The sequence below is a fragment of the Cryptomeria japonica genome, chromosome 5, assembly GCF_030272615.1.
Source record: "Cryptomeria japonica chromosome 5, Sugi_1.0, whole genome shotgun sequence".
Lineage (NCBI taxonomy): Eukaryota > Viridiplantae > Streptophyta > Pinopsida > Cupressales > Cupressaceae > Cryptomeria > Cryptomeria japonica.
The window spans coordinates 35,725,986-35,749,174 of record NC_081409.1 but is presented as its reverse complement, the minus strand read 5'-3'; the positions used below and the strand labels follow the sequence as shown (position 1 = coordinate 35,749,174).

Here is a 23,189-nt window from a genome sequence, read left to right as displayed (position 1 = left end):
CGAACCACCTCTGGGTTTTTCGAACCCTGGTCGAACCCAGTCTGAACCGGATCGGAACTAGGAACCCGTTCAAACTAGGACCGGTACCAGGGGGGTCCAAGGGTGAACCCGGTAACTTAGATTAATTCTTATTGTATGGCAGTTAAATAGTTTTGTCCCAGAGGATGGCAGGATTATGCTCTGATACCATTTGCAATGTCCCCTACCCGATTAACATAATCTATTTCAATATACTAAAATTGATTGAGATACTAATCATGAAGCCAGTCATTGATATTCTTCAATTTATTAGTTATTAACACTAGTGCTTATTTATTTTCCTCATTAGACGATCAATTTCATTATTCATAGTTCTTAATATAGATATCAGACCTTGCTATTACTTCAATTTGTTGTGAGGTATTCACATATCGCCCCATTGCAAATGGGGACACCCACTTTTTCTTTTTTCTGCTTTCTAGGTCGTGTTAGGGTCCTTAGCTATTAGCCTTTGCATTAGAGGGATCTAGGCCATCAAGAAGTCAGGAGTCAGATGGGTAGTCTTACATGCGTGTGAAGTGAGTAAGTTTACAAAGTCTAGATATCATGAGTTCAATTATAAATGAAGAAGGATTGTTAATTAGAGGGTCACTTCAGTGCTACTCTTGGGGAGCAAACTTCATGTACACTCCTTATGTAGCAAACTTCTTGCACTTCTCCCATAGAGCAAAAATTCGCTCTAAGACCTCATGATGTTCATGTCATCATATATTGAAGTCAAGAGTGTAGGTGAAAGTGAGCAAGGGAGAGTTTACTCTTGATTTGAAATCCACCTCATAAGCATAGCCTCCAGAAGGACTTCATCTTCAAGATCAGGTGAGTGAACTTTGATCTTCATGAATTGGCAATTTGGAGCGAATTTCATGAACTCAGAATTTGGAGCGAACTTCATGAACTTAGGATTTGGAGTGAACTTCATGCTTGAGAGAATTGGAGCGAACTTCATGCTTGAGAGGATTGGAGAGAACTTCTTCATGTTGAGAGTGGAAGAATGAGGGAAATTTGAGAGCACGCACTTCATGCTCAAGCGTTCAAAAGCAAATTTCATGAGTTAGAGGTTAAGAGTGAACTTCATGAGTTGACAGTTTGGAGCGACTTCATGAGTTGATGATTTCAAGCGAACTTCATGAGTTGACAAGTTGGAGCGAATTTCATGTTTGAGACATTTGGAGCGAACTTTACAAGTATACTTCATGAATTAATGAAATGGAGCGAACTTTATGCAAAGGTAAACTTCATGAGTTAACAATTTGGAGCAAAATTCATGATCAAAGGTAGAAGAGCAAATTCAAGTGTATTAAGAAGCATGAGTGCCCTTCATGAGTCAGAAGTTGAGAGCGAACTTCACAATTTGACAAAATGGAGCGAAATTCACACAAAATGCACTTCATGAATTAGAGATCAAAAGCAAACTCCATGAGTTAGAGGTTAAGAGCAAACTTCATTAGTTGATAGTTTGGAGCGAACTTCATGAGTTGGGAAATTGGAGTGAACTTCATGTTTGAGAGAAATGGAGCGAATTTCACACAAAAGAACTTCATGAGTTAGAGATCAAAAGCGAACTTCATGAGTTAATGATTAGGAGCAAATTTCATTCAAGCAAACTTCATGAATTGAGAAAGACAAATGAATAAGCAAGATGAGAGAAGCAAACTTCATGAGCACACCCCTTAAGGCAACTTTCATATTTAAGCTTGCATGAACGACTTTCTACATCACAAATTGACCTACAAAGGTGAACTTCATGAACTGAACATTTGGAGTGAACTTCATGAGTTGAAGATTTGGAGCGAACTTCATGACTCAAGGTATACGAGCGAGTTTTACATTTTGAGGACGAATGAACTTCACAAAATGGTGTATAAGAGCGAATTTTAGGAACTCACCAACATGAGCAAATGTCATGATTTAATCTACATTACCAACTTCATAATCTCAGTAAGGTGAACTACTTCAAAAGTCAAGGAATATGAGCGACTTCAAGATTAAATCATGAAGAGCCAACTTCAAGAAATGAGATACATCAATGAAGTTCAAGATTCCATGGGTATGAGCGAAGTTCAAGAAAATGGAGAAGAGTCAGTTCAAAGGACAAGGGCAACTTAATGAACATCAAGGGTGGAGTAAACTTCAAGAGCTCCTCTCTAAGAGCGAAAAACAACTTCAAGTGTCCCTTCATGAGGGTGAATTCTCTTTCTGTGCTCTTATTAAACCTATAGATCAAATGTATTTGATACTTGTTTGTTTTGCAGGAGATGAAGCAGGATACAAAGAGGACCTCTTCAAGAAGCTTTGTCAGCAAACACAAGAACATGAAGGAAGAGAAGATCTTAAAGTGTTTAAGGACTCTCACCACCTCAATTGCATGAAGAAAACTCAAAATGCTACAGGTTGAAAGACTTGAAATGTTCAATAGCTGCAAGCAATAGAGCGGGATATCTTCAAGGTTCTCATTCTATCACATTGACATGGAGAGATCACAGGAGTGCAAAGGAGAAATCATCCAACTACCTCAAGGCATTAGAGGATAAAAGAAGGATAACCTACATGATGGAAGGATGTTTTACAATCTCGAATTCCCTTCGGGAATCCAAGAATTGAAGTCAGTACGATGAAGAGCTACATTCAACCAGTTGCATCATTCATCAAGTATGTCGAAAACGAAGGAGGATCGACCAAAGTCATCGCAAGGCCTACATTGAGCAGGATTGAAGAAGCAGATAGTTTCGGAAGAGTTAATCAAAGTTTGCTTCTCATCATCATCATCACTTTAAGCAAACTGGATAATGTTGAGTATCAAGAGATATCTCTCAACATCCCTTCATGATGATGAATCAAATCAAGTCTACAAAGTGCAAGATTGAGGTGGCATCCTAGTCACTACTCCACCAATCCAAGGGTCCACATCAACACGTCCAAGTTCAATGAATCAAGCTCATATATGAAGGCACAATCTCCAATGTAACTACCCTCAATATCTATTGGTCCACATTCTCTGAATGTAATTTTCTCATTGGCTAAGAAGAGTTTGTTGTAACAAACCCTAATTAGGGTTTCATTGTAAAATTTTGGCCATTGATGGAGATTCAATCCTAGCTGTTCATTGTAAATGAGCTCTCTATATAAAGCTCAAGCTCTTCATTTGTAAAGGTTAATAGTTAGCTAATAGTGAATAGAGTAGTGAATTGTGAATAGAGTTAAGAATAGAATAGCAATTAGAATAGGAAATAGATTAGGAGAAGACAAAGATTGTTGCCAAACCATGTTGTAGAGAACAATTGATTTCATTGAAGTTATGGTGAATTTGATTTGTTGCTTCAACAACCCGCATGGTCTTTACTGTTGGTGTATGTATAGCTGCGGGAGAATCCTTGAGGGGCCGACTTCACCAAATGTGCAATTAGCCTTTGGGTTTGCACATTGGGGGTTGGCCAACCAATAAATAAGGGTGCTTGTATTTGATTAAAATAAAATATAAATTCATATTAGATAGCTTTGAGGGCTGACCCTTTGTGAAAGGGTGCCTCTCCCTCATATATATATATGAGGAGCAACCTCATTCCTTGGACAATCAACAATTAGTAGAAACATATGTAGTGTGCTCGGGGGTGACAATAGGAGTTTATTGTCTATGGTTGGGAAGGCAACATATCTGATGGTTTGCCTGTGGTTAATCGAGCACTACCATTTAACATGGTATCGGAGCCAGGTTTAAGGGAAATTCAATTAGAAACAATTGCAGATTTAAGATCTCTTCCAGATCGAAAGGCGACTACAGAGGATAATGCAGTGATTACACTCCCTGACCTCCGCCCTTCTCAATGGCATCAGTTAGGTGTCTAAATGAATCAGGTGTCAATGAAGTGCGATCAGAATTAAGGAGAAGAGTCGAATAGTCTGCAGTCGGATAAGAAGGGGCACAGGAGATTGATTTTGATTCTGTCTTGACTATGTTTTTTTTACTATGGCATCGGTTTGAGTTCTTATGCAAGGTTTGAAAAGCCTTACTCCTTCCTTACAATTTTTAAAGGTATTTCCAACATGATTTGAGAAGTACTTGAGAATGATCGATTGCACAAAGGAGATTGGCTTAAAAGACAAAAATGAAGTTCTGAGCCTTAGCCGTTATTCACCGAATTGACATTTCTTAGCATATATATAAAATCATGGGAGTTTTGTCGGGTGTTGCTGTTAAGTCAAATTGGTATTGAGATTTAGGAAGGAGTCGTTCTTGGTTTTGAAGTATATTCGTATTGCTTTGGGAACTTGACCACTTCTTAAGAAACATGGGAGTCCAAGAAAGTGTGTCGATTCAAGTCTGGGTGTACTCATGTTCTTGAATTATTCTTGTGAACGTAATACAACTGTGTATATTCTTGACGTCACCATTATTGCGAGAGTCGCTTAGTCTTTTGTGGTGATATCATCTGCGTCATACCTATCTTGTGGTTCGAATATTTGCTATTGCCATCCCTTAACTTATAGCCAAGTTGTGGACATTGGAGGCAATTGTGGGACCTTGTATGTGGCCAGCCTTGCACAGTTAATATAGCCACTGCCCTTGTCTAATGTTATAGGTCTGCAAGTGCGTGGCGTGAGGTTCTTTGGGGCAAGTCTCCTAGTTGCTGGCGCCAGGACTTGTTTAGGGAAGCCATGTAGTTTATGCTAGGCATATAAACCCTTGCTGTGTGTGGTTTTCAGTGAAGAACTTGCTGCTACAACTGCTGTCATATCCATTCTGTTATCATGGCTTCCATTGCTAGCCGTGAGACTTCATCGGTTGTTGCCATTGCTTGGGAGCTGCAGATTGCATTCGTGGACCTGCTGAGTCTTCACTTGGAGTTTGAGCATTGTTATTCTGTGTATGGGGATGAGATATGTGGACTTCCTTTAGAGTTTCTACCACTTCTAAAGACATTCACAGTCAGCAGGCCTGAGATTATCATCAACAACTTGTTACTATTTTAACTCCAGTCATGTGTCATTTCCAGGGGATGGATCGTGGATGCCCGAGATGATGGAGATGACTCTATTATTGATAGTGATGTGATTGGCGGCCAGAGTTGAAAGCTCGGCTTGATCGCTCCAATTGTGTCCCCCCTATAGTGAAAGTGGACTAAGGTTCTGAGATCCATTAAATAAGAGATAAGTATTCCATGCTTGATTAATGCACATGAATTTTACTATAGTTATTAATTCATGCTATAACTTTGATAGTGAATCATGTATGCTTCATTTGCATTAGATAATCTTTTTGAAATGCTTTTAGGACGGACCAAGAAGCATAAGAGATTGCATTCAAGGAAGGAAGAACTTGATGCTTGCTGCCATGAGATTGAGTTCGTGGCTGAAGACATTTCTTCAAAGAGGAGGAATTAACATTCAGAGGAAGTCTGACAATCCATCAGAGGCAACCTTGGACAAGGAGGTCAGAAGGTTGATATTAGATTCAGAGGGAGTCTGACACTTAATCAGAAGCAACCTTGGATGAGGAGGTCAGAAGGTTATCTGTTTCAGAGGGAGCCACATCATCATGAAGATCTACTTAATGCATTCTTCTCTATTAGAGAAGTTTGAGGTGAAAGCCTTTGCTAGTGCATTCTTCTTTGCGAGAGAAGTTTGAGGTGAAAGTCCTTGTTAGTGCATTCTTCTCTGCGAGAGAAGTTTGAGGTGAAAGCCCTTGTTCCACCCTCTGGGAGTAGCCATGGTGGATGTCATGTGAGAGACTTCATGACTTAACACTTGTGTTTATTCACCCTCTGGGAGTAGCCATGGTGAATGTCATGATGAGATGACGACATCACGTTGAGGATTCCGTGATGGACACTTGTGTTCATTTGCATTTCCACTCATGGGAGTAGCCATGATGGACCCACCCTCTAGGAGTAGCCATGGTCATTGTGTTCATTTGTATTTCCATACATGGATGGTCCCCACCCTTTGGGAGTACCCATGGTGGTTGTCACTATGTGACTCTGATATCGAGAAGGATTCCTCCCTAGCTAAGAGGGAGTGTTGGCGTGTGTATAGCTGCGAGAGAATCCTTGAGGGGCCGACTTCACCAAATGTGCAATTAGCCTTCGACTTTGCACATTTGGGGGTTGGCCAACCAATAAAGAAGGATGCTTGTATTTGATTAAAATAAAATATAAAATCATATTAGATAACTTTGTGGGCCGACCCTTTGTGAACGGCTTCCTCTCCTTCATATATATATGAGGAGCAATCTCATTCCTTGGACAATCAGCAGTTAGTAGAAACATATGTTGTGTGCTCGGGGGTGACGATAGGAGTTTATTGTCTATGGTTGGGAAGGCAACAGATCTGATGGTTTGCCCGTGGTTAATTGAACACTACTATTTAACATTTACTTCTCAATTTACTTTCATGTTGATTAGTTTGAATGGAAGGATTTGTATGGAATTCGTTTAGTCCATACTGCTAGCCTCTTGCTGATTGTAAGTGTGCCTTGTGTGGTCAACTAGAATGATATGAGCTTAACTTCGAATTGTTACACATCCATTGTTTATGCATTAACTTGAATGGTGATCAATGTTTGATGGTATTGGTTCGAACATCTTTGAAGTGTCCTTAGAAGATTGCACTGAGCTTGTGTCAAATTGTTGAAATAGATGGTGAGACCTCGCTCAGTAGGATTCCACCTAATCATTCGTCCATCTTCTTACATTATAGGCCTTAGAATAGATTCTCTCAACCCTTCACCTTTTGCCATTTTTTCAAACTCAAGCTAGTTTAGGATAAAACAAAGCATCACAAAATCGCAACATCAGATGATCTAAGTTCCAGCAATTCAAGCATTCGACAATTGAACGTAAGTCCCCTTGTGATTCCAACATAGCTTATGCACACGTAGTGACCCTACATTCATGAACCTTGGAGTCTTCTCAAGTGATCCTTAAGCTGATCTTCAACATTTGAGACATTTTGTTCAAGAGAGGATAAGATACCTCGGTATTTTATTCTTTGTTCGCATGTGCCTAAAAAACACATCAACACAGTTTTAAGGGAGAAGGGTCTATGTATGTTACCAAAGCGCTTAGAGACCAAATACAATAGATTCCCTCAAAGTTTACTAATCTAAGCCCTTACCTATCTTGGCTCTATACCCTCAAGGCTTATGGGTTTTTGATCCCCACCCTATCTTGAGACTTAACCTATTGCTTGGATTGAGACTGCCCCTCTTTGGAACATCTCATCCCCATCTTCTTAAATACTGATAATAGTAGCAAGAATGAATAGCATATATATTTTCTCTTTAATGTTTATTTAAGAGTTCTTTCTGATCTTACAATCTAATATTGTTATTTGTCTGATCAAACATTATATAAATATAAATGAATCAACTATATTATGTATTATATAAATTATTAACACTACCATTGCCTAAAACACCAATCATTAGTCTATCTATAGGCTGTAAAGGCAGACAGATCTGACATGCGTCAGATCTGGTCTGCCACTGTATATGAGATTAAGTATGACTGTCTTACGTATTATAGTTTATATTAATATCACTATTAAATATTACTACTATATCCTGCAAAAGAATATTATCAGGTTGCATATATTAAGCACATCCCTGTGCATACTGCCAAGAACCAAGATGTCATTGCCTGTAACTTAATAAGAGTTCTGATCTGATCTGAACGATCTTTCCAGTATATTAGTTATAAATCAGAATTCTATTTTGATATATAATTTATTTCTAGATTCCGATTCTAACACTTACTTTATTCATAGTTAGATTATTTATTCCCTAACCTACTTCAATTCAGACTCAAGCCTGATTCTCAGTTGATATCTTCTTGTTCTTACCCCCCTACCATGGAAGGAAAAATATCCATATATATATACTTGCGGTTCTGACTGAAGAGGCACATAAGACATGTCCCATCCCCTGTGGTAGTCACCAGTCTTCATAAAGACTTCTAATCACATTGCTTTGTAATATAATTCTAATGCACTTCCTGATTATTAATTGTGACACTTCCTTGTCTCGATTTCTAATTACTATCTTTTCTTAACTATAGGTTGGGTTCCATATCGCGCCCTTTCTCTTTTAGTTAGTGTGACTACTGATTAATCTTATAGTTAGTGTGACTACTAGTTAATCTTTGCAAACGGTTTACTATTAATTATTGTCTAGTCTCTGCAGATTATTTAATCTAATAAATGAACAATTAAATAGTAAATATCATTAAACACACTTATTATATATTTCATGTTAATTTAGTGTGCTTCCATGGGCAGTGTAATTTGATGAAGCTCTGATGATGTACATACGGGGTTATGACAATGCCCATCAAAATTTTTGTTCCTCCAGTCTTCTTCAAAGCATTTCAACTTTTATAATATATGGGAAGGGTAAATGAACAATTAAATAGTAAATATCATTAAACACACTTATTATATATTTCATATTAATTACTGTGCTTCCATGGGCAGTGTAATTTGATGAACTTCTGATGATGTACATACGCGGTTATGACAATGGCCATCAAAATTTTTGTTCCTCCAGTCTTCTTCAAAGCATTTCAACTTTTATAATATATGGGAAGGGTAAGAATGGGCACCGTTGCCTAAACCTTCTCGGAAGCTTAAGAAATTTAGTGGGGCTTCCATTGACAAGGGGAGCAGTCCATGGGTCATGAATGTAGGTTTTGATCCATCCAAAATTCTTTTCATTAAATCCCAACTTTTGCAAAGTGTGGAATATGGCCACATGTTTCAGCCTGTTAAAAGCATTAGCCATATCTAGCTTAGTGGCCATAATGTCCCTCTTATCTCCTTTCCTTGAGTGGATTGCATCTTAAGAAAGAATTATACCTTTTGAGATGTGATTATGAGGGACAATTTTTTTTTGCTTTTTAGAGATTAGGTTGGGCAGAACTTTTTGAAGTAAGTTTAATAAAATATTCTCGCAGCTTATGATTCCTTGGGAATAAGTGCAAAGAAAGAAGCATTGGCATCCTCACGGAATCTGAAATACTTGCAGGTAATAGAGTATGTCTCAATTTGTTGATTTGGTGAGTGGTGCCAACGGATAATTGAGTTTCTCTAGATCCATAGTTTTGTAGGTGTGTTATTGTGGATAATTGAGTTAGTTTCGATTCACAGTTGATCAGTGGTTGTGTTATTGTGGATAATTGATTGATTCTTGATTCACAATTGATTTGTTTTTTTCTTGTGAATAATGGAGTTTGTCTTGATTCACAAGAGGAGTGGTCTACTTGTCAATAATGATCTATATCTTGATTCACAGGCATTTTGCAGGTTTGACTGTCAAGAGATCTATTGATGTGTTCAATTTGGTGTTACTTGGGCAAGTGAGGAGAATTGGTGGAGATACTTCATCAAAGTCTTCAGAAGGGTTGCTGTGTTGAACTCTTGCAGTGTTCTGCCTTTTGTTCAGATTGATGTAATGGGGGGTGGGAAAGGCGAGGGGGCTAGGGAAGTGTTGGATTTATAACATCATAGTTAGTTAATAGTTAGACAATAATAATTTAATAGTGGAGGGGGGACGGCAAGGGAAATGTTGGATTTATTACATCATAGTTAGTCAATAGTTAGAAAATAATAATTTAATAGTAGTTTTTTGGGAGTTTTTTGCGTAAGGAAGTTTGAGTAGTTGACATGGGGAATCGAAAGACTTTAAAAAGACAAATGTATTAAGCATCCAATTGAAATCAATATCTCTCTTTATTTCTGGGCAATAATGATTTAACTTTCTGGTATTTTGTATGCTCTTCGATTTCAATACTGATGATATATGGAACTGCTGTAATAACCCCAAAAGACCCAAAATCATAAACAATTCACCCAACTTGAAAATAACAACAATATGTCTGGACAGATGATGAATATTATGCTGGTACTGTTCTGATTTAGCTCTGGAATTTGCTGCAAACAGGTCTGGGCAGTGTGATAAGCATCCAGAAACCTTACCAATTCATTTCCCAATCACCACACAATGTTCACAAGCTGGAAAGATACCTCTGGGCACACCAAACTTCACCGAAACCACCTGAAGAAAGAGTATAACAGTCTGATAATAGGAACCACATGTCCAGGTCTGTAAATGAGTATGTTTGCAGCTGTAGCCCTTATGACAATAGATAACTACAGTTCCAAACTCCACTCCATTTTCAAATTCCACTCCAAAGTGGACTGTTTTGCATACCCAAAGCCAATCAATGAGAAAAGACCCCAAAACAAGCAGCGATTTACTTGTGACTCTCATGTCTAGCTAACAGGCATGATCCAACAATCAAAGATGTATGACTACCTCAGAAAAAACTCCAATCTTCTCCTCATGAATTGTATGTCGAGCAACCAAAATCATCATCAATAATTGACAATCAACAAGAAAGGAGTGTATGGCACCCAAGTGATGTCTTCAGAATGGTACAGCCTAAATAAAAGTGGTATGACCAACTTAAAGCAAATCAACACTCCTCCAAAACATAAAAAAAATATGAGATCAATTGACCCGAGAGACTGTCAAATGAAAATTCATCAAATTACGTAAAAAACATCCATCACTGCAACAGCTAACTGCTGGAACACTACAACAACTGAAATCATATTCATACTGTAACTATGCACATGCTATAGCTATGTTGAGATTTTTACACTATAACTATGTACATGCTACAGCTGTGTTGAGATTTTATAAAAACCCATTATCATGATGCTCTTGACCTTGCTAGAAGTGAATTTACAGCTACATGCTATCTGAAGCTTCCTCTCTTGGATGAGGCTCTGTTTCTTGCACTCCACTCGCTATACAAACAAGTGGTGAACAAATTACATTCTAGAGCAACAAAATTGCCATGAAAAGATATGCATGCTTACAACCTTGAAAATGTTATACTACTGCCCTTGCTTTTGATTTTTCTGCTTTTGCTAGAAGCCATGTAACCTTATGCAGCCTTACTTACCCACCCTTGCTATGGACAAGTGGATTTGGTCACCAATCATTAATGAAAGAAATGTGAAGACCTCATATATTTTTCCTTTCTTGTTCTTCGTTGGTTTCAAGTTGGAAACGCTCCTCATGGTTACTCATGGTGAGTGAAGAATTCTCCTTGCTTGTTCTGCGAGTGGAATTTTTTATCTTGAACATAACTATATTCATGGGAAATGCTTGGAGTACTACTCACATGCTTTTACAAAGGAAACCATCTCACACTTTTCTCTTTTGCAAATTATGTAAATGCTCTATCCATGAATCAGGTGACAACTCCTTAACATTGAATGATGTCGAGGGTTCTTGTGAAAGCTGTTCTGTACACGATCTTGGTATTTTGCTATGCTTCTCTTCCTCTTTTCTTGGCGGCTGCTCATTCTTTACCTTTGCCATGTTTGGTGTAAAGCTTTCTGTGGAGTCTCCAACACTTGTCATCCTGATGCCATTCACTTCTATCTTTCAATGAAATAATAGTTTTGAGATCTACACATACTCAAAGCAAGGGGCTTCTTACCTTCGTCCTTGCTATGGAGCATAAGCTCCTTAGTGGTGTTTATCTTGCAATAGTTACTTCTCTCATAACAATTACAAGGAAGAAGATGCCATTCTTGTGTAACATATTCCTTCTTGCATTTGATTTAATGGTGTTCATCTTGCAATAGATAATTCTCTCACAACTGTTAAAATAATATTAATATCTTCTATAATGGTCGTCTTCTATTTTAAGTTGTTGACTTATTTAGCTTGTTAAGTTAGCTTTTTATTATGTTATTAGCTTTCAAGCTTTATTTAGCATTTAGCTTTTTAGTTAATTAGCTTTTAAGCTTTATTTAGCATTTAGCTTTTTCTTTTTAGTTAATTAGCTTTTAAGCTTAATTTAGCTTTCACGCTTAATTTAGCGTTTAGCTCTTTAATCTTTTTCTTTAACGTTATGTTCTAATTATAGAACATCGTCTTGTAACCTTTATATATACGTGTGTATATCGTTCAATGTAATCATCCCATTATTGAATTATTCATTCAATTTATTTTTCATGGTATCAGAGCAGGTCGATGGGATTCTTTAAAGTTTGGTGAATTTTTTAATAAAAATTCACGGCCTTTTTTCTGGAATATTTTCTAGATTTTTTTTATTGTTTTTTTATACAAAACGATTTTGCTTTTTTGAAGGTTTTTTGTGGGTTTCGAGGGTTTCTTGTGCGCGAGCGATTTTCTTTGTGCTGGGCAGCAGTTCATGTTTTTTTTAGGGTTCTGGAGATTTTCGGGCCTACAACTTGGAGGTTTTTTTTTGCAGATTGAAATTTTTTCTAAGGTTTCTGCAATTTTCAACAAGGGTTTTGACCCTTCAGTTCAAGTCGAAATTTTATTTTGCTTGCAAATTCTTGGTGGGTTTTTCAAGACCTCAACTGGGTCGTTGTCAGATTTTTCTGGGTGCATCGTTTTTTGTGCCTTGATTTGTGAGCCGTCGAATCGACATTCTGATTCCAGATTCTTGGTGGGTTTTTCGAGAGTTTTTTTGGCTTGGTCTCAGATTTTTCTGGGTGCCTCGTTTTCCATGCCTTGAATTTTGTACTAGCAAATTTGCCTTGGAATTTAAAAAATAGTTCGTGTTTTTTGCTAATTTTGTGGACGTCTATTTTAAAAAAAAAAATCAAAGGTTTTAAGTTTGCAGAAAATTTTAATTTCTGGGTTTCTTCCAAACCTTGAAATTCGCACCTTAGAATTCGTGCCAGAATTCTCCTCCAGGGTTTCAGATTTTTTGTGCAGTTGCTTCTATTCTGATTTTTTAATCAAATTCTTTTGTATCATGCTTTCACCAGGTTGATCTCTTTCAACCTCCATTTTCGTGATGGCATCTTTGAGCAACATCATGTTGGAACACAGTCAGAAGTTCAGTGGCCTCAACCACAACACCTGGAAACAGTGCATGTTCATGATATCTGAATATCGTTACCTTTATTAGATTGATTTAGGCCAGACCTCGTCTTACAGGTCCCATGGTTTTCACGATTTTTTCCTGAAAAATTGTTTGTTGGTTTTCTGATTTTTTCCACAAAAAATCATGGGAGGGTTTTCATGATTTTATCCTAAAAAATTGTTCGCGGGGTTTATAATTTTCCTTTAAAAATTATCTCATTTGTAATCCGCAATATTCGCGTAAGATTTTAGTTATCTGGGTTTTACCGTTTTTTTCCACAAAAACGATGATTTGTAACCTCAGATTTCTTGGTCTTTTGATTTTCTCCTCAAAATCGTAAATTCTCTTTTCGAGGGTTTAGAATTTTTTCCTTAAAAATTATTATCTGTCATCCGTGTTGACGTGTCTGAAATCGCATTGCTGCAAACTCCATACGGCCAACGCAGAATAGAATAACCAGCTGAGTATCCTATCCTCTCTTGAGATAAGGAAGTCCCTAATGCTGTTTTTGGTTTGATCAAAGGGGACGACCTCAAGGTTTTGATTGTCAGGTCTTGACTGCGGGAGTACTCAGTGGTTTGATGTGTTTATGCTGGAAACACAAGGGGGACTTACGTTGGATGGGTAATTTATAGATAAGTTCCTTGGAACTTTTATAATCCTTTTATCAAATGATTTCGGTTAAGTTGATACTGTTTTAATGGGACTGCAGATTTTCTGGATAAAAAAGGAGAAAAAGGAGGGAAGGATAGGGAGAGAGAGATACATGAAATGTAAATTCTAACTAAGATAGCAAATTCAGTCAAGCAGACAGACACCTCCAAGAAACTAGATTAAACATCACCAGCTACTTAAGCACAATGTTTGCATAAATCCAGTGCAATCTTCAAAGGAAAGCAAGATTTTCATGTTATCAAGTACAACATTAGAACTTTTACATTTGTAGTGAGTGTTCAATAACCGAACTAAGCATAAGGGGTTCAGATTAACCATGCAGAGAGAAAGGCAATCAGCCGTTCCCCAATGGTGTGAACTGCGAGGATTCTATCAGATGCTTGCTTGAAAAAGCTACGTAAAGGAAATAAACATAACTGAAAGATTTCTAAATTAAGTGAAGAAGGAGACCATGCAGTCACAAGGAAACTTGAAAACAGTCTTAATCTTTGCATTAATTCCTGTAAATTTCGCCAGAGCTTTTGCAACAATCCAAGAACTTCTTCCAAAATGAGGGAAAACCAGTCCCTTAAATAGACTTCAAAAAAGATGAATGGCCTAGATTTAATCTAAACAAGTGGCCCAGATTCATCCATAAAGCATGGCTGCCCATACCCATAAATGGGATGCAAATATCAACAACCAGCCCCAAAGGAGCAATAACTACCTAAAAAGGTAATTACAACAATTCCAAAAAATAATCCAAAAAGGTGCATTAATAAAGTTTTACATTTGTTGACCAAAAGTCAAATGTCACCTTTTGGTGCAAAAGTGCACTTTTAAGATTTAGAGAGAAAAAGGCACTTTTGAGAAATCACTTTCTCTATTTCAGTCTCACACTCCTTTTCTAGAAATTGATCTTCGCCATGCAAATATTCCCGCCATAGATCACGACCTGCTGCTCGTTCCTCATGAACGTATTCCTGGAACCTGATGCATAATTTGAAAAGCAGACTGAATGGAGGCATGGGAGGATGGCGAATTTTGTATTGCATGCCTTCGCCTTCGAGATACTAGTCTACGTGCTTTAAACCGTCCTTCCAGCTGGAGCGATTACGCCCAAAGCATAATATCTCTAAATGGAACTAACCAACAAAACTCAAGTCCTTAGCAGAATAATTAATCCTATCCGTTCCCAATCTTTCTTCCCAGTCCGACTGGATTGCATCATTGGACAAGTCGTTTATCCATCTCGAAACCATTGATCGGAGGATTGTCTTACCTAGTTCTTGCATGTTTCCCAGAATCACCTCACATGCGTCGTTTTCTTTGTCAATAATTTCTTTGGTGTCGTTTTTCATGGTCATAGTCTAGTACCATTCCTTAAGAGTACTGATGCTATGAGGATCTAGGATGGCGGACAATGTAGGAATCTGCACGTGTCCAAAAAAGAGCTCTCATGAGGGGAAGGGTAGTGGCAGCCACTTCGTGCATGTGGAGGGATTCCCTCTTAACCTCTAATAACGTGACTAGAGTGAGTTCTCGACGGTGAGCCATCTCTTTTACGTCCTCAAGGATTCGCTCTCCCCTTTTCTTGATGTCTCGTATCCATTCCTTGACGGCCCTTGCGGTGTCCCGTACTCCTTCAAATTCTGTTGTGGTCCTTTGCGCCAATGCCGTTGGGGGAATATGGGATTCAAAGGCATTGTGTAGTGGCCTTAGGAGCTGATCGATGTATCCCTCGGCTTGCTCAGCACGAGCTCGATACATGTCCTTTTCAGCTGCTATCTCTTCGAGCTGCCTGAGTATATTCTGCACTGAATCCTTGAATTCTTCTTTTTCTTGCTCTTTAGTGGCTCGTCCGATGGGGACAGTTGTGATGCTATAATTTGCCAGTGTAATCTGATCTGCTGGCTTGTTTATAGGCAGGGTGGCAATGTGAAGAGTTCGGTTCCTTTGCTCGTCTTTGGTCACTCTAGAATATGCCTTGGGCTTTTTCTTCCCCTTAGCTTTTGCTTGGTCTATGCGCGAGAAGATATCCTCTAGATCAATAGGTGGTTTGGTGGCGGCCTTGCGCTGGGCTCTGGCAATCAACCATTCTTGAGGCACTGTTTGGGCTGATAACAAGGTTAAGTCTGCATTCTGTTTTTTGACGTTTTCAGCCGACTCATTACAGATTCGCAGCTACTTTGCTACCGGAGGAGTGGAAGAGGTGCGAAGTTCTTTGCTTGCAGCTGAATTTTCTCCTATTTCATTGAACAACTGTTTGGCATCTTCATGTGATGGTTGTTCTTCAGTCCTTTTGAGCTCATGAGTCTCATCTATCCTTTGCTCTCCTTCGACGGTAGAGTCATCTTTGGCTGTATTGTGGAGCAGCAACTCGTGGCGGCTCTGTTGAGTGGGTTCATGCACTTTGACCCCCTGGGTGGATGGAATCTCTCCTTCCTCTATTTGGTTGTCCAGTTCGGTTGATTCAAGGGCTCTTAGCTCAGCTTCTAGCATGTTAGGCACGGGAGGATCATCAGTTCCAAACGCATCAATGTCACATTGAGAAGGCGGAGCAAAGTATATAATCTAATTCCACTACATCGTTAGACGAACTGGGGTCCTTTGACGATGACGTGACCTTTGGTCTCCTTATAGGAATCTTCTCCCTTCTTGTTCTTTTGGGCGTCCGAGTCCCTCTGCAAGCCTTAGCCTTCTTTCTCTTCTCAGGTTTCTCAATTTCTTCCCTGGGTGGACTGGACGTTCCCTCATCTTCGGAGGACTGAGAATCAAGGCTACCCATTAGGTGGTAGGTGAATTGGACTCCTTCGTGTATTAGCCTCTCAATCTGTTGATGTAACCATTGATCTGTGTACCTTGCTGGGGCTGCCATGACTGCCTCGAAATTAGTGATCGGGTCCTAGGACCAATCAACGCTTGGCAAGAGATGCCTTACTGCTTCAAACTCTCGGACCTGGAGGCAATTTCCCGAATCTGTGAGCTGATCTGGGACTCGACGGTATTCAAAGAGTCGCATTTGCTGCACACTCAGCCTGGAATATTCACGTCTCCGGACCTCATAGTCATCAGAGCAATTCTTCCAATAGTCTTCAACTGATTCCTTTGCTCTGTACCGCCTGCCATAGGCTCTTTTTGCCAGATTATCATGATCGAAATATTTTCTTGGAAAATGGTCCTGTAAGCCATAAGAGGCCAGCTCTGCAAGGGATTCCTCTGCTAGGGTAGGGGTCTTTAGATGGACATCGTGGTTGCCTATGATCATGGGGAATGTGAATCCAACTTGCTTACTTTCTCTGAGTAGGGTGCCGGTCGGACGTGACTGCCTTGCGACCTCCATAAGAATTACTTTGTCGGTTGGGTACCGTGGAAGTCGGAGAGGGGCACCATCAAAGCCCGCTATTCGGATATAGGAGAACCTCGGGAACTAAATGAACCAGGCTCCATACCTCTGTACTAGAATAGTAGCTTGCTTTGAGAGTCTTATGTGTAATCCTCCCTGCATTAGCCTGACTAGGCGCATTGAGAAGGCGTCATTGACGTGCTCATATTGGCCAACTGCATAAGCTGGGCTGTTCTTTTCCCTCTGAGCTATATCTTGGTAATGCAGCTGCGGGTAACAATCATAGACCTTTACCTGACCAAGCCCATTCTTGATTTCACCTTTCATTATCAAACTTGGCAGCGGCTGGTTCTTGGCGAACATATAGACCAAGTAAGAGGTCATAGTGAAGTATTTCTTCGTTTCAAGCTCTATCAGCTGGGTGTGGATGTTGTCGCTTATGATCTGGGCCCAGTCGAATTTAGACTTCCCAGTGAAGACGTGCTCTGTGAAATAGAACATCCACTCTTCAAAGTAGTTGGATTTAGGGAGTCCCATAACTCGGCTGAGTAATGTGACCACATCCCCATATTCATTATGAAAATCACTTCTTGGGGTCTTTTTCACAATTCTGGCGCTTGGAAGCCTTTTCTCCTTGTACCACTCTTCGTTGATCAGTGCTTTGCATCGGGCCGGATTCATATCATATGCCCCTTGTGCTTCATCTATAGTTGTGGCTGTGGGATTGTTTGGGAAAGGAATGTCGAATGCGTCGCCGATGGCCTCAAGAGTGAAGTTGGCGATGGTCATGTTCTCAAGGAGCACCAATCTGGAATTTGGCTGATAGTGTCGGGCGGCCTCTACCACTAACTCATAGTTCTGTACTGCTGGAGGAAATCCTGCCGCTTGGCCGATGCCACTTTCCACCATCTGTCTAGGCTTGCCATATGCGTTAGGTGAGAAGACCCGATTCCTGAAGTCTTGAATGTCAATATGGCCAAGGTCGGTATCACCGACATTGTCCCAGACGCTCTGCACTTTTGACTCCCACAATCCTCCTCTCTGATATTGATACTTCATCCTTTCAACCTTGCGCGGGATATCTGATTTGGATGCTCGCGATGTCTCGGCTGCAGCAGGTGTCTTTGATGATTCTACCGCCGACTTAGGCATTTGTCCTGCACAGTCGGACGCGGATTATGAGGCGATACAAAAGAAGTAAGGCGGGTTAGATAGAGAATACTCCAGCATGCCAGGATTAATTCAAAATTTAGATTGGACATGGAGCGACATTTCTAGCTAAAAGCTTGATTGATTTTAACCACAACATTCATAAAGCTTTTAATCGCGAACTTATACTTAAGCATTTTCTGGATTAATTTCTTAACCAGGACAAAGCTCGAAAATTTTTCCTAAGTTTGAAAAATGCAATTTCTGGTTAAACCTTAGGAGTGAATTCTAAGTTTTGACTGCTTTGAACAACGTTTTACAAGCGAAAGAGATGCAGATTTCGAAAATTTAAGCATTTTAATCAGATTTTGCAGATACGTCTGTTTGATCTATAAGTATTTCTGATGATCACAAGAGACAAAGCGTACTTACTTGATGAGAGTGGATGGTGAGAAATTGCCTGACTTTGCTGCGTGAAGACAAATGGACAATTCTGCAAATTTTTTGAATTCCAACGGTTATCTCCTTAATTCAAATTTTCGCGGTTACTGTTTGAAAGGAATTTATCATTTTAAACGGTTTTTACCTTGGGTAACTGGCAATCTGAACTCGAACGATTAATGGTTTGCATAGTTTTACCTTGAATATGAATTGCGCGAAATTGGCTCTCTTTCCCTTTCAAAATCAGATGTGATCTCTCTCTACATGGAAATGCAACAACATGGAGGGGGTTTATCAATTTTGAATTTCTATATCTGGGCCTGTGCGCAACGATTTTTGGAGAGGTAGAGGACTTTAGAATTTCAAACGCATTTTACCTTGAATGCAACTTTGGACCCTTTGGCGAATATGGAGGCCCCTCAAAACTTTAAACTTTGTTTTATCTAACCCTAAGGGCGGACTTCGGACCATAAACTCCCCTTGGAATTCCGCGATTTTAACACTTCTGGCAAATTTCGGAGCGATTGGGGTTTTTGCGAATTGGAGATATTTTGGAGCATTTAAGGCGTTTTGACGAACTGAAGATTTTCAGAGCTATTTAACATGTCGCAATTTTTGAAAACTTCGGACCCTAGGCCCATTTTCGCAAGTTTTCGCATCTTCAAACTTCGGAGCTTCAAGGCATTTTGCGATTTTGGCGATTTCCAGAGCTTAACGCCTTGCCAAAAAACTTCGGACCTTTCGTATGATTCTGCAAATTTCGGAGCATTAAGCGTTTTTGCAAGTTAGAAAAGTTTTCGGACCTTAATGCCTTTCGTAAAAAACTTTGGACCTTTAAACGCGTTTTGCAAATTTCGGATGTTTGGTGTTTTGGCGAGCTGGAGATTTTCGGACCTAAACCCACCTTTTGCAAATTTCTAAGTGTTTGAACTTTTTTGCAACTTTATCAAAATTTCGAATTTTCGGCCCGATGGTCCAAAATTGGGAGACTTAAGTGATTTTCGGACCTAAAGGGTCTTTTTGCAACATTTCGCATTTTTCAGTTTTTGCCCCAGGGTCCGAAATTGGGCATTTTAAGTGATTTTCGGACCTAAAGGGTCTTTTTGCAACATTTCGCATTTTCCAGTTTTTGCCCCAGGGTCCAAAATTGGGCATTTTAAGTGATTTTCAGACCTAAAGGGTCTTTTTGCAACACTTCGCATTATTTTCGGACCATTTGGGAAACATTGAATTTTGAAATTTTTGCCCCAGGGTCCGAAATTCGGCCCCCTAGGCGATTTTAGCTATCTTCCAACCTTGTGAAATTTTAACATTTTGGCCTCTGGGTCCGAAATTGGGCCCATAAGGCAATTTTGGGAACTTAAGCAAAATTTCGGACTTCAGACTAGTTTTCACCAGATTCTACAAATTTTGGATTTCGGAGGCTTCGGAATTCTAAGGCATTTGGGCAAGTTTCGCAACTTTAAAAACTTCGGCATTTTGGCCAGGAAATTCGCTCCTTCACCAGTAGGCGAAAATCGTCCTTTACTCAAATCCCACAAACATCGCAGAGACAAACCTTATGCAATCTACTTCGTAGCTCTTGTGCGAAAAGCGGCGACTTTGGTCCTCGTGCGACCTTTAGACGCACTGCTCTTGCTTGGCGGGCTTCACCAATTTCTATCACCTTACGCCTATCCAAGGCGATTTTCAAAATTTTGAACAAACTCTTGCCATTGTGCCTGAGGGCTGGACTAGCCTGATGGATTCATCGACTCATTTCTTTGACATCATCACTTAACGGAGCAGTCGCGGACTCGCTCGAAAGGACGCGAGACACTCTGCGCGAAACTGAACAGGGCGAGGATGAAAGGCTCAAAAAACAGGAAGGGTGACCCTGTCGGCGACAGGGAGCGTGTGCAACGCACAACAATCCGCAAAGCTTGCGTGGGATTTCTAGGTTTTCACGATTTTTTCTTCAAAAATTGTTTGCTGGTTTTTACGATTTTTTCCTCAAAAATCATCTGTAATATGTGAAGTTCATGTGGGATTTGTGATTCGCAAAGTTCTTTGGTTTTGATTGATTTTTCTCTTCAAAATTCGAGCTTTGTTGCAGTCAGTTTGGGTCACACCTGCTAGGGCGAACATCTGCAACCGTGGTATCTTGCAGTCAGTTTTGGAGTTGGTACTCTTTTGCAAAAGGGTTTGCTGATTTTTTCCTCAAAATCATTGTTTCAGGCTTCAGTAGTTCGTGTGTGCCAGATCTCTAATTCGCGTGTGAAGGCGGCTACATTCGCTTGGATGGCTTTTGGTACTCTTGGTCATTTACATTCTGCAGATCCTGGGAGGGTCTCCGTAGCAGCAAAGTGTTCTTTGCATCTGTGATCATAACACTTGCAGTGTTTTCTGTAGGGTATTGAGTACGATGACCATTAGGGAGGGTGTTAAAATAATATTAATATCTTCTATAATGGTCATCTTCTATTTTTAGTGGTCATCTTCTATTTTAAGTTGTCGACTTATTTAGCTTGTTAAGTTAGCTTTTTATTATGTAATTAGCTTTCAAGCTTTATTTAGCATTTAGCTTTTTGGTTAATTAGCTTTTAAGCTTTATTTAGCATTTAGCTTTTTCTTTTTAGTTAATTAGCTTTTAAGCTTAATTTAGCTTTCACGCGTAATTTTGCTTTCACGCTCAATTTAGCGTTTAGCTCTTTAATCTTTTACTTTAACGTTATCTTCTAATTATAGAACATCGTCTTGTAACCTCTATATATACGTGTGTATATCGTTCGATGTAATTATCCGATTATTGAATCATTCATTCAATTTATTTTTCAACAACAGTTACAAGGAAGAAGATGCCATTCTTGTACAACATATTCCTTTTAGCATTTGATTTTAACTTTTATCTTTTCAATGCTAAGATAGTTTTAAATGAGATTTGTCTAGACTCAAAATCATCTTCTCAACAAAAATTTAAAAGCATCAAGATGTTTCCATAGATGTATGTTTGAATTTTTAACAAATAATTGGTGTCTTGAGACTGTGTTTTCTATCTTTTTTGCTCCAGGTAGTTTTTTATCTAGAACAGATAATACTATAATGCTGTAAAAGGGGGCTCCACTCGAATGATTATAATTGTGGTCATGTAGAGTAAGGGATCATGCTTAAAGAAAGTTTGTTTTTAGGACTTGTTCTCCTTGTGAAAAAAAGATATGGATTTTTTATTTTTATTTTATAGTGTTGATTTTAAGCCTGCTGAATATAAAAACTTATTATCATATGCTATATTATCTTTTATGTTTCTCCGTTTCTGTCACCACTGTATTTGTGTTCATTTGAAGGTAATTTAATGGAGAATTTACTTCAGTGGCTGGACAAACTTAAGGTCCAGGTTGAATGTTGATTATCTGTCAAGTGCACATTGTGATATAATCACCTGATCTTTTCTGAAGCATTTCAAGTTGATATCTGCAGAGACTCTGGGTGATGTAGTTGAAGAGAGTGAATCAGATCCTGAAAAAGTCCAGACGGACTCTTCTATATATGATACATTATTATCATCTCTGAAATCAAGTTGTGGATCTTTTGCCCATGTCTATGATAAGAGGTGAATGTTTATACTTTATTGAATCCTTCTTAATTTGATGCGAGGACTATTAGTTTGATGGGTCATTTGCTTTGTAAATTAGGAATTCATTTGCCTGGCTTATATAGGGTATATTCCTGTGAGGCAGTTACAATTCACATAATGATAGCTGGAGAATCATATTAACCAACATATAGTCTTTAGTATTGCAGTTTTTTTATCTCTATAGGTTTTACAGGTGGCTTGCATGTATAAGTGAGGTGATTCTTATATGAGTTGTATGACCTGGGATGTTATTTTATATTTTTGATTTTTGGGCATATATTGAAAGAAAAATAAAAGTTCAATGATATTAGTAGGTAATTACGGCTCTGATTAGAAAATTCTTCTATCACATGCGTTGATTTTGTTGGTTGGCCTGTATTCAATTATAAACCTTAGAAAATACTTGGAACATTTGGGCAACTATTTTATTTGAAACATATGCCTGCAGCATAGAGTGGTGTAAGTTGTAACCATTCAGCTTCTGGACAAGAGACATTTGATTGTATTTTGTTAAATGTAGGCAGAGAGAACAACAAGGCGTTAGCAGTGAGGAGGAAGAAGAAAGCGAGCCAGAGGTTGGAAGTGATGATATGAGTGATGCTGAAGTAACAGATGTCGGTAAGAGATTATTAATTTTGAGGGGTTACTCTACTTTCTATTTTTACTTGAATTTGGTGTATAGTGTATATGACTGGTACACTTTGATGCTGTGTTAGTGTTATAAATTAAAAAATCCTAGCATTTTAAATTTTAATAATAACAATTAACCTCCGTTCTTCTGATGTTTATGATCTTTGAAGTGTTTGAATACTTTTTTTTTTAATTTTAAGTTGCACGGATTGATAATTTTCATAGGGAAAATTCCTTATTGACTAGAGAAAGTTGTTAGCATAAGCTCCAATTTACATTCTTAAATTATATTAAAAAATATGTTACTAAAAATCCTATAAAGAATAATACAATTCAATAGACTGTAAAGAGCCTTCTTTAAATGTAATCAGGTTTGGAAAGCAGATTACACAAGATTGTTGTATTAATA

The 23,189-nt window shown here is 38.8% G+C and overlaps 1 protein-coding gene across 9 annotated transcripts in view; it reads left to right on the top strand.

Moving 5' to 3' along the window:
* The window catches only part of LOC131057423 (protein NUCLEOLAR FACTOR 1-like), a 362,090-nt gene that overhangs the window by 29,898 nt on the left and 309,003 nt on the right, over positions 1-23,189 (top strand). For 7 of the 9 annotated variants that reach the window (XM_059221116.1, XM_059221119.1, XM_059221117.1 and 4 more), the window contains 2 exons: positions 21,994-22,126; positions 22,671-22,792. In XM_059221116.1, coding sequence (XP_059077099.1) covers positions 21,994-22,126; positions 22,671-22,792 — 255 coding nt within the window. The remainder of the gene's footprint in view (positions 1-21,993; positions 22,127-22,670; positions 22,793-23,189) is intronic. The other 2 variants (XM_059221122.1, XM_059221121.1) reach the window with 1 other exon arrangement.